At 43.2% G+C, this 11826-nt stretch overlaps 1 protein-coding gene across 1 annotated transcript; it reads right to left on the minus strand.

The window, feature by feature from the left end:
* Positions 1 to 1035: 1035 nt before the first annotated feature.
* LOC136002931 (E3 ubiquitin-protein ligase RBBP6-like) lies at positions 1036 to 11144 on the minus strand. Its single transcript, XM_065658168.1, is given in 11 exon segments — positions 1036 to 1862; positions 2592 to 2670; positions 2751 to 2912; positions 3376 to 3479; positions 4014 to 4186; positions 4421 to 4560; positions 5079 to 5163; positions 5276 to 5364; positions 6639 to 6683; positions 7532 to 7568; positions 11116 to 11144. Coding segments are annotated over 11 exon segments (1770 nt in total).
* Between the last annotated feature and the right edge of the window lie 682 nt (positions 11145 to 11826).

Here is an 11826-nt window from a genome sequence, read left to right on the forward strand (position 1 = left end):
ACTGCAGCCTTAAAACCAGCATTAGCAAGAACTGAATCCAGCTCAGGAAAACTGCTGAGCTCTAGCTGTGTTTCTCTCAAAAAGTCATTTTTGCGGCTGTGGTGTCAGCACGCCAAAAGGCCCACATCTCCACATCATGTGCTCAACTCTTAGGCTGGGTTTATGTTTGCTTGAATAACCACCTGTAAAGAAGTTGATGACACGATATCCCATGCCAACGTCCACTAAGAGTGCTACAGAAGGTAAAAATTTCTTCCCTCCAACATCCGCTCTCCACCCCGTCCCCAAAAAATACTCATTCACTGTTCACTCTTAATCCTTCATTCTTCAAAGCTGGATGGCAGCTACGTGATGATGAAGTGATAAACAGTTTACTTGGGAGCTGGACGGGGGAAAATACATAGGGGACTCTCAGGTCTCATTTCAAAGACTGAGAGTCCTTAAAACATGGAGAGGGAATAGATTTGCTGCCCTCTGAGTTTTTCAGCCACCTTCTGCTATTTCTTAGTCAAACACACCAATATGGGATGTTCCTGTTACTTGGCTGTTGCATATTTTTGCACATTTATATCTTTAACAACTATTGCCGCTCTTTACTTTTACCTTCCCAGATTGTTTTTATCTTTACTTTCTTGTGCTTTTTGATGCATACAAGATGAGAAAGAAAACAACTGTCAAAGGGAACTGTCTGCTGTACTGTTCATTTCCAATGACCCGACGTGGCTTTTAATACACAACACATCTAATTACAAACATACCAAACCAGGTTTCTTTCTGTCATAGGTAGTTTATTGTTTGAAAAAAATCTTAATATTTTCATTAACTGTAAAGAAGAAAAAGCAACTTGTATTGATAACATTAAAGCCATTATAAACTCAGTCAAACTTGAATTAAACACCAGTGTCAAAGTACTATCTAATTAGAGCAAATCCTCAAATCAGAATTAACAAATAGTGATGGACTACAACCAAACCATCACAATAATACAGAATCAAAACTTCTGACTTCCCCATTTTCATTTGAACATCATCCGCTCTAACTGTCTCTCTTGGGTTTTTTTGCACCTTCAAACAGCTGAGCATTGGGAAATCCTTCATTCTCATCCTCTTTTCTTCTCTTCCCTTGGAATCTCTGTTTACTTGCTCTGTCATCTCCCAGTGGGTTTTTCACCTCTTTCTCTTTTGAGTTTGTTGGATTTTTCATGCCATGGTGCTCTCTTCCAGAAGCTTTTTCAGGGCCATCTCCAGCTATACGACTATTTTCGTGGCGCTGCCCACCAGGATAATCCTCCCTACATCCCCAAGTATATGGCAAAATCTCTCGTCTGGTCTCAGGTGGATCGAACCTCTCTGGAGAAAAGGTCTCTCTGTTCACTGGAGGTCCAGGCTGAGCACCAGCAGCACAGCCCCTGTCAAACTTTCCAGACCATTCTCCATAGTTCCTTTCCCATTCTCTGTATCTTTCCTTTTCAAATGGATCCTGAAATTCAACAGATCTGCCATAGGCAGCTTTCATACCATATAGTGGAACTGCTGTGTGTCTGTTAAAATACTCCCTTTCTCCTTCCCCTTGAGGTGTCATCCTTTGAGTGCGAGCCTGGCCTCTAAATACTGGAGACCTTGACCGTGAGTGGTGATGACCACGCGACCTTGACCTAGAACGATAGTTATGACTCTTCCCTTTGCCTCTTCTTGCAGGCGGCAGCAATGGCGAGTAGGAACGAGAACGACTCCGTGACCGAGAGTCGGAGCGAGTGCAGGAAGAGCCTGATCGTGACTTGCAGTGGGTATACGAACTTCTAGGGTAAGACAAAGCACCACAGGGAGACTTGGACCTTTAAAAAGCACAACACAGAAAAATAACTACATTATTTCAAAGCAGTCACTCTCCCCGTTTTTTTTCCTCTCAGATTTGGGTTGGTTGGGTTTTTTTCTCTTCCAGAGAGCAAGTTCTAAGGGCTAAGGTGCAGTATCAAATAGTAAGAAAACATGATTTAGCCTGAAGACAGTCACGCTCGATTTTAAAATGCCAGTCTAGTCTATTTAACCTCACTGCTTATTTGGCAATTTGTAGAGGATGCAAAGCACTTGTACTGCAATCCTACATACTCTTTAATCCTATGTATTATTTAATCCTCCATACTATTTAATCAACACTTCCAGCCAGATGTCCCAGCAAAATCTTGCACATATCTTGAGCTCTGACTAGGAACCTTAAGTTTGACCTTTATTACAATTACAGTTTGAACTTTACTACGAAGAGACACCAAAAAACCAAAACATGGTCACTATAAGAAGAGGCCACACCTTGAATCCTGGTGTCAGTTTTGGGCCCCACACCCCAGGGCTCAAAAGGGCTGCACCAAGATCACCTCAGGGCTCAGAACGGCGGCCCCAGGGGCACCGGAATCGCCTCAAGGCTCAAAATTTCTGTACAATACTCACAGTTTCCAGGCTGGTTTGTCACCTGCTGAGCAAATTGCCCTGGCTCTCATTGGCTGACCTTTTGGAGTGGGGAGAGGAGAAAGAAAAAAATCCCATTCAGTTTATCTGAAGAGAAGTTTTTCAAAGAAATTCTGAGGTTATAGTTACCAGTTGTGGGGATTGATTGCCCTTGGGGGCCCAGGAGATGTGGTAAAGCTGCTTGTCTTGGAGCAGGAACCTGATACTCCTGGTGAATAAACGCAAACGCATGGAAAAGAAGCCCTCCTGAAATCCAAAAATCATGGTATATCTTGAAGTAAAACTTGCCTTCTCTTCTGACAAAGTGCTGATGGACAGAGAGGAAGATCTTGAAAGTTCCGCGTTTGTCACCAGAGCAGCAGGAGGTGTCACGAGTGGTGGCGGCTGCTGCCCAAGCTGCTTATGGACCCTTCTTGTGTAGCCAGTTCCGTTTCTGAAGTTGTTCACAATCTAGAGGCAGAAGAACCATTTACAGAAAGATAACATTACAGAACATATTCCAGAAACTTCAGCAGATCTACACACAAAAGCCTCTGCGGAGTAAAATTACTTGTGCATTCCTGCAAATGCCATCAAAGCTAAAATAAGTCAACATACAGAGATAGAAACATGTCACATTAAACATGGATGTTAAGGATTGGTATTTAATCCTTTATTTAATGCTTTGGTATTTAAAGTCCTTCAGTGTTAACACCGAATTTGAATGTGAGGCAATCACGCTAAACAAAACTGTGACCTGAATTAGCCAGATTGTCTCTAAATTTAGAATTGTGACCTTCTGGAACAACAGATAATGTGTTTGCAAAGGAAATTCAGCCTTAAGTAATTTAACCTCGCTTAAGGAGATGTAAATCAATATTTTTTGCAAACGGACTTTTCTTACAAACAGCTCGTGTAAAAGTGATCGCGTTACCTGGCGTAGGAACTTGTTGGCAACTAAAGCATCAGGAGAAACATCCGTCCGGTGACATGTTGGGCATTTATGTTCCTCAGATTCCAGTAACGCTGTCCTGATACCTGTGAAGAATTAGAGACATCAAACTATTTTTAGCCTAAACTAAGGACATTTTGTGGGTTCTAATCAATTATAAAAACACTTAGATGATTAAAGGTTAAATATGGTCTGGAATTAAGGGCATGAAGCTATAAATGTTCAATAGTGTAAAAAGATTCTCGTATGCAGCAAATAACTATGGAGTTTTGATATTTTGCTCTTGGAACATTTGAAGATGTAGACTGGGCTGTGTCCTGGTGTTCTAATTAGTCTCATTAGATGAGGCTGTGTCTGGATGTTTCGACTGGTCTTTTTTCCACCTTCTCATCCAGCGGGAAGCCACCAACCTCAAGGTTAATGAATAAAACACGTCTCAAAAACCATGAGTAGGCAGGTTTGAGTTCTGGAGCTTTGAATCAACTCTCTCAGGGAGAAGAACGCGGATTAAATTATATTTATTTCTTGGATTTCTTTTCTGATCTTTTAAATGATATTTCTTTCTTATATTTCTACTTTCAGAAGAGCAGGTGTGATGCTTGGCATTAACAAACCCTTACATTCATCACAATAACTGTTTCCACAACAGGGAATAATGACGGCATCGGTCGTAATGTTTTTACAAATGAGACATAACAACTCCTCCGGAACAGGGTCGTTGTTTGAGGAGGAGGAGGGCGGTTCCGCTGGTAAAAATGGAGGTTTTTCCTTCTTCCCTCTCGCATAAGCTTCCCTGGAGGGGGGGATGGAAAATCAAAAAGTTGAAGATGGGCAAAGGAAAGCTTTTCCAAGCTTTGGATTTCATCAAAGGGAGATAATAGATGGAATTTGCAGGTTACCAGACAGTGACAACGCTTCTTCCCCCGTAACTACAGGTGCTGTGCAACTTGCTGGCATTGCCGCTCACACGCTCACACGTGGTTTCTCTCGTTGCCTTTCGGGTTAGTCCAATTAATTCTGTACTTACGCATTAATAATCGGTATTGCGTATTTTCCGGTGCTTGTCAGCATCGCACCCCTCGTACTGGGATCTTCCACCTCCATCAGGAAACTCCTGGGAATTCCTGTGCTCTTTTTAATCCTGGGAACAGGCTCAAAAGTTTTGTCCTGTTATGAACAGAAATGCAGACATATCTCATCTGAAGACCCACACTTCAAATGACATTTCAATGACTACTTTAACTAGCAAAAGCTTTTCATCCTCTCCTTTTGCTCAGCATAAGGGTTGCAGGAAGATTCAACAAAAGACTTGTGTAACTAAAACACACAAATATCCAACAGGTGGGGTCAACAGAAACATCTTGCTTTTGTACGGAATCCTAAAAACTGCAAAACATCATTAAAAAGAGTTCTAAAAAGAAAAATTTCCAATAATACTGAAATAGATAAACAGGCATGAAGGATCACAGAGGATGATCTACAGCAATATCTATTGTCTATGACCTAGAAAAAGGAAAACTTTACATTTAGAATTCCAGGTTGCCTTGTATTTCGAACAGCTTTGCAACATTGCTGGACCACCTCTGCATTTCACCCCAAGAGAAACAATTCTTCATACGATAATATTAAAATTGAAAACTAAAAGATTTTGTAAAAGCATCACCAGAAGTTCCCCCCAGTCTTACCCCTTTTGTCGGGCAGTTCTTTATATAGTGGCCGGGTTTTCCGCAACGGAAACAGGTGTACGATGGTGGAGGTTTCTTCACGTAACTAGAAGTTTTTTGGGGAAAAAAAAGAAAAGTGTGTCATTCTTGTGAAAGCAAATGCCTCGACAAGTTTTCCATCGTCTTCAGAGAGGATCTCTGACATGACCAACACTCACGTGGCTGGATTGTATTCCCAGCAGGACTGAATCATCATGGCTTTTATTTTATCTTCTTCAGAAGCTTTGGCTTCAGCCAGGTTGGCCGTCTGTTCAACGGGGAATTAATGGTGCGACACACATGTTACGTGTTTGGAACTCAAAATTTTCAGCTCTGTTTGTACCTTTCTAACTAATCCCATTTTCTTCCCAGCTACGTGTAGAAAAATCTGTATTATCCAGGATTTGTAAGCTCTAGATAATTTGAAGGAGAAGATCTCCACTGTCCATTTAATTGAGAAAGATAGAAATTATTTGGACCTTCCAGCATCAATCGTTCAGATCAACCACTCCTGGTTTTGTTTTTATATGCATTTATACGCTTTCATCCACAAATCAACCCTCTACGTTCAACTTTTTATTAAATAGTTCTTTCATATATACATTATTTTTCTCAACGCTGATGTAATCCAGATCAACAACTATGAAATCATTTACAGTAACATTTACGGAAAACTTGACAGATACTTGACTAATTTGAACCCAAACAGTTACAAAACACATCGAAACCCCACAAAACATGACTAGGAATAGACTGTAATTCAAATATGGCATTTAATTCATCAAAATAATAAAGCAGAAAACTTTTTACAACACATTGCCTCCATGCTGAGCCAGTCTGCTCTCAACTTTACATTATTTTCCAGCATTTTTCTGAAACACTTAAATTTCTTCAAAAGCTGAGATGTCTGACACATGCTTGGACAGTTTTTCACATTTTAGCATACAATTCCACATGAGATTGCAGAATCAAGGACACATTTAGAATTTAGATTTCAATTTCCTTTGGTGGCTACCTTCCAATCTAATTTTTTTCCAGAATGTACACAATTTAATTTCTGCAGTGAGAGAGGGAAGAAGTTCCCAGTGGGAAGAGATTTCTTGAAATGAACTCCAGCCTAGAAATTCAGACATCACTGTGCAATCGTCCATGTTACAGAAACGCTTCTGTTTTGGCTGTTGCAAACACCCCTGAAATGTCCATCATTAAATTATTCCGTGAAAATTGTGTTAGCTTCTGGCACAAAAGTAACGAAACATATGAAAAACAGTCAAAACAGCTTCTGAAGTGCTGCTGCTTTGCATCTTGAAGATGAGCGATTCTGCAACGTGACATTGGGGCTGAGAGATCACAGGATAGTGTCAAAATATACACACATTTTAAAGGTAAAATGAAGACCTTAAATTATCAAACATGAAGGTATTGTTCACATTACAAGACTTGTGCAGCTATTGGTCGCCATATCAGATTTAAAAATAGGAAGAAAACACTTTTTTAAAAAGTATTTGACAAGAATATATACCTTATATTATATAGTAATACCTTAATAAGCTGTGCCAGAGAAAGAGGTGCAGGAGAGTCATCGATCTGTTCACAAAAAATTAAACGCATATTCAATTGTACCTTCAAGACAGAGCGTAGTAACAGTGGGACGGCAGCACAAAAAAAGCTGTAACAAATTCAAATGTTGCCGCCTTACTGTTCCACAATCATGTGTGAACTTTCCAGCGATTTATTCCTACCACACTAAGTTCTGCTTTGAAATACATACAGAAACATGGGAAAAAAGCCAAATAAACTGTCTTTATGAACACAGAGTTTGTGTTGATACACATGCTAGTAAAAAAAGAGAAAAATAACTGTTTTCAAGAAATAAAAACCCATCTGAATTATTTGGAATACAATAAATGCCATTTACATTACAATAAAGACAAAATATAAAAACCACAGAAGAGACACATAGTATTCAATCTAAGTGGCAAATCCAGATCCAGACCCTTTACCAGTCAAGTATTTCCTTGTGTTTCTCATTTATATAATATTTTAGCAGCGGAATGACAGTGTTTGTAAACCTGAAAAGAACACCACTCCTTTCCCAAATGTAAATTCATAGTTGTGTAGCAACGATATTTAAATTCATGGCAATCTATTAAAGACATTTTTGTACTCAGAGGGGCCCCAACTAAATCACTTCAGTTACACAGTTTTAGGAACAAATCCCCAGGTATTTAAGGACACGACAAGGAATCACGGAGCTGCACGGAACTGTCCTCACAACAACGACGTGACTCACTTTTTACCTTGCTGAGTCCAATATTTTTCTACATTGATTGGAAAACACATTATGTTAATGCTTGGAAAATTCATACAAGGCTGCGTTGGTTAAAATTCACCGTGGTGTGTAGGAAAAAGGGTGAGATTATGTTTTTACATACTGCTTTTGATGTTCCGCTCACTGGCTCCTTTTGACTTCTAGAAGGAGAAATAAAGGTGATCAGAACTTAAATAAAGCATTCCGACCCAACAAAAAGCAGTGCAACCAGATTCTAAAACCCAATCATCAAAACTTGATGTTCTGATCGCCTAAGGAATGTGGAAATTTATTCTTATACATAAACTCTTCTCCCTTGGTGCATTCAGTGCAACTGAAAAAAAACCAAACCAAAATTACATTCCTACTTTGTGACCAATCACTCTACTCAGTCATCTGACAGAGACACACCAAAAATCTCTTTAGAAGAGTGTTTCTTTGTGGAAGCCCAAGCACTGTGATCAGGTGTCTGCCATGTGTAGCCACAAAAGCGCCAAAATACTAAATATGTCATAAAACATATGCTATATTGACTAAAAATAGCAGTAGAAATGTCATTTGAAAGCAGTTACAAGGGTTTTGTGTTATTTCGGAGCCCTGCAACAGACACCAAAAAAAAAAAAAAGGTCTTAATTGACAGAAAGTGTTCTAAGGTAATCTTGAAAGCACTGCACAATGCAATATTTTAGGAAATATTTATGACGCTTGAAAACTTGCTGAGATTCCATATACTCATTGATCTGTCACTTCGTTCTTTCATATTTATTTGATCTTTAGTGTGCAAAAAAATCGGATTTAGGGCCTATGAATACCTGCTATCTCCCCCCTCCTCACCCAAATGGAAGAAATAGTCAAACACTGAGAATGAGACTCTTCCCAGATGGGAATAAATTCAAAGTTTATGCTACAATGTCTTTACTATAAAAGCAAACACATAAACCAAGGAATCCCTCTGTGTCCAGGAAATGGGATCTACAACGTGGGTCTCAGAACAACCAACCCCGAGCACAAACCCAGTTAAACCATATGAAGAGTCACCGCTGTTGGAGTTCGAACCTCACCTCCTAAAAATGTAGGCCGGAAAAAGTAGGCCTAAAAATGTAGGCTTATAAAATGTAAGCCTAAAAATGCAGGCATAAAAACATAGGGTCAGGTCCATTCAAAACTACGGCATCACAAGAAAAATTAACAGCCGCTTTAACAAGCAAGATACAATCTGAATGCCTCTATAAACTAATATCCATAAAAAAGGTTACTCTCACAAAGAATACAAAGCTCTATGAATACTTACAAAATGTGTGTTTTGCTGGGAGCTTTAACTGCTCCAGCCGTGATTCTTCCAGCAGTTTCCGATGAGTTCTTAGGGACTGGGGCGTTGATATCTGTGTCTTCTGAAAACAACATAAATACAGAAAAGAAAAATAAATTAGTCAATTCATGAGTGTATATTAATATGAGAATCCCTTTACAGATACAAAAGCAAAATTTTATACGTAACATCACACTTCTATCGTCTCCATGTGTGAACGGGACATTTTGAGAATGCACAAGGAGCAAAAGATTTCTCACAGAAGAGCAAAAATACCCCAACTACTTGGGAAACTTAGACTGAGTCTAAAACACCGAGATCCCACCACGAGGACGTTTTTTCTATTTATATTTTACACCACATTCGTCTTTAGACAAGGAGGAAAGCCCTCAGTCCTTTTAGATTAGGCCCAAACAAAAACCCCAGCTACCTGAGACACTTAGACTAAGCCTAAAATGCAAAGATCCCTCCATGAGGATGGTTTTTATACTGTACTTTCACAATCTGGATATGTCTAAATCTTTTCAAGCTCCATCAGCAGCCGTTCCCTGGGACCTGCTGGCAGTTTTAAGAATTAAAAAAAAAAAAGAAAAGAAACTTAAAAAAGAAAAGAAAAAAATGCTGCAGATCTACTTAGGCTCTGTGGTGGTGGTTTAGTGCAGGGATCAAGCATAACATGGGAATATTTCACCATTTCTGCTCTGGTTTTCAGTGTATTACTCCAAAACACCCACCTGATGGCATCATTCCAACAGCAAACCCAGCGATTTGCAGCATTCACCTTCTTCAGGCAACTGAGAAATCGCTGGGCTGCAACTACCTCCTGCAGTGTCCCTGTCACCTGCAGTGTCACGGAATCCTCACCACGGTACCGGGCATTGTGACAAAGGTTCTATGTCACCTGGGTGTGGCAGCCCAGCGCCCCCTAGGGGAGGGGGAGCCTGTCAGCCCCGGGCCTGTCACTGCCTGCTGTCCCTCCTGTCACTGCCTCATGTCCCTCCTGTCACTGCCAAAAAAGGAGAGACTCTTCTAAAACAATCCTGCAGGGTTTGGGAGCTCTCTGCCCACATGCAGAGCCCTGCGATGGCTTCGGGACATGGAGGGGAGGGCAGCTGGTTCTCTCCCTCCACTGACCCCTTCTCGGCCACCTCTCCAGCAGCAGCACTTTGCTCCCAAGCTGTGCCAGAGCCACCCAAAAAGCCTTTCTCTTCCCCCTGGGGATCTAAAGGAGCAACGAGATGGGAAGAAACGGTCCCCTCTCTGCCTCAGAGCAGCCTTGCGGTCACTTGGGCCTTCCAAACATGGCCAAAGAACATGGCCTTGTGTGTTTCCTGAGGCTACAGAAGAGGGGACACCACTGGAAAATGAGTCCCCTGCCCCTGGTGATGGCTGAGCCCAACATGGGAACATCAATCCCAGCTAAGGGCTCCTTGAAGAGTCCCCACTGTCCCTCTAACTGCATTTCTACAAAGAAACAGCACTCAAGAATGACACGGATTCAAGTCACGTATCTGTTTGGCCACCTCAGGTGGTGCTCCTTCTGCTCTGGACCTCCAGCCAAGGCCACTCCATCCTGGGCACCACTGATCTGGCCTTCAGTGGGTGGCATTGCATAGACATGGACCCCTGGGACATGGGTGGCACCAAAGGGGAGGGCTCCAAGCTGTATCCCGCTGAGACGGTCTTCTGCGGTTCTGTCAGCACCGACCAGAACATCTCAGGCCTTGATGTCAGTAATTGTGCTGTCTCCGGTCTTGGTGGCTGTGGAATGCAGACCTTGTAGGTGGGCTCCTCGGGCAGCCTGGCCTCAGAACTCATTGGTGGTAATTTGCTTCCCATGGGAACTTTCTTTTCGCCTTGTCCTGCTCTGCACCTCTGAGGGTTCACGGCCTGCGCTGGGCTCTGCTTTGGTGCTTGGCCTTTGAGCTCAGATTTGCCCTTGGCTTGGCCACTCATGGGCTGCTTTTTCCGGAGGAGTCCCCGGGGATGGCTGGCAGACGCCTGAAATGACACGACAGGAGGGGACGGCCTGAGGACACGATGGGTTTGGGGCCCCATCCTGCCCCCGCGAGCCACGTGCCTGTTTGCGCAGCCACCAGCAGCTCAGCCGATGGCTGCGCTGAGCTCAGGAGAGGAAATCCCTGAGCCAGGCCCCTCGGTGGCACACGGCTGTCCCCATGCACAGCTCAGGAGGCCACACTCGGCGCTCTCCTGAAGGAGTGGAAAGGAACCAGCCCTGTGAAGTGGGGGCTCCTGGCAGCCCCATCCCAGCCCTCCAGGCGCTGCCTTCACCACTGTTCAGCAGCAACGAACGGCAAGTGTTTGGGGCTGGTGAATGGGCTCCTGCTGGGACAGAAAATGACCTCATGCAGACACCAGTCCTGAGCCCCCAGACTCACCTGACCCCAGAGCTGTTCCTCATCTCCATCGCCTTCTTACCCCAGAGCTGTTCGTGTTCCTTCTTAGCCAAGCTGGAATGGGCTGGCAAGGGCAGCTGAGCAAATCTCTCTGGAAACAGGAGGAGACGCCTTGTCAGAAGAGCATCACTGATTCTGCCAGCCCGGGTGACACGCAGCGGTGCTCAGGCCTCTTCCCAAAACATGCGAGAGGGCCGTTCTGCTCCCCTGACAGCGCCATCTCCAGAGGCCTCGCACCCTCCCCAACAGCGGCACCTCCGGGCTCCTCTGCGAACGCGTCAGTGGCGCCAGGTTCTGGAAAGAGGGGCTGGGTGATGCCAGGATGTGACAGACTCTCTTGGAGAGGTAATTCCCAAAGTGAGGACAGGCCCTTGAATCCTCACCCTTCTGCTGTAGCCAGGGATGGGCTTGCCCAGCCCAGCCCAGGGCTTGGTTCTTGTGAAGTCAAGCTTAGGAGAACAGGCTGTGCCAAGCTGGCATGAAGCTTTGGTGCAAGTCAGAGCCTTTTGGCCATCATGGCCAGGGATTTTTCCATCAGACTGCATAAGCTGGTTGCCCACACTATGGAAATGAGCTGGGAGTTGCTTTCCCTTCCATGCCTTGCCTGAGAGGTGGCAAACCCTCTTTTTTCTTTTTTCTCCAACTTGCCCTCACCAGGGACATTTGTCAAGACCTTCAGAGGGTCCCTGGGCA

Source organism: Caloenas nicobarica, unplaced genomic scaffold, assembly GCF_036013445.1.
Source record: "Caloenas nicobarica isolate bCalNic1 unplaced genomic scaffold, bCalNic1.hap1 Scaffold_83, whole genome shotgun sequence".
NCBI lineage: Eukaryota > Metazoa > Chordata > Aves > Columbiformes > Columbidae > Caloenas > Caloenas nicobarica.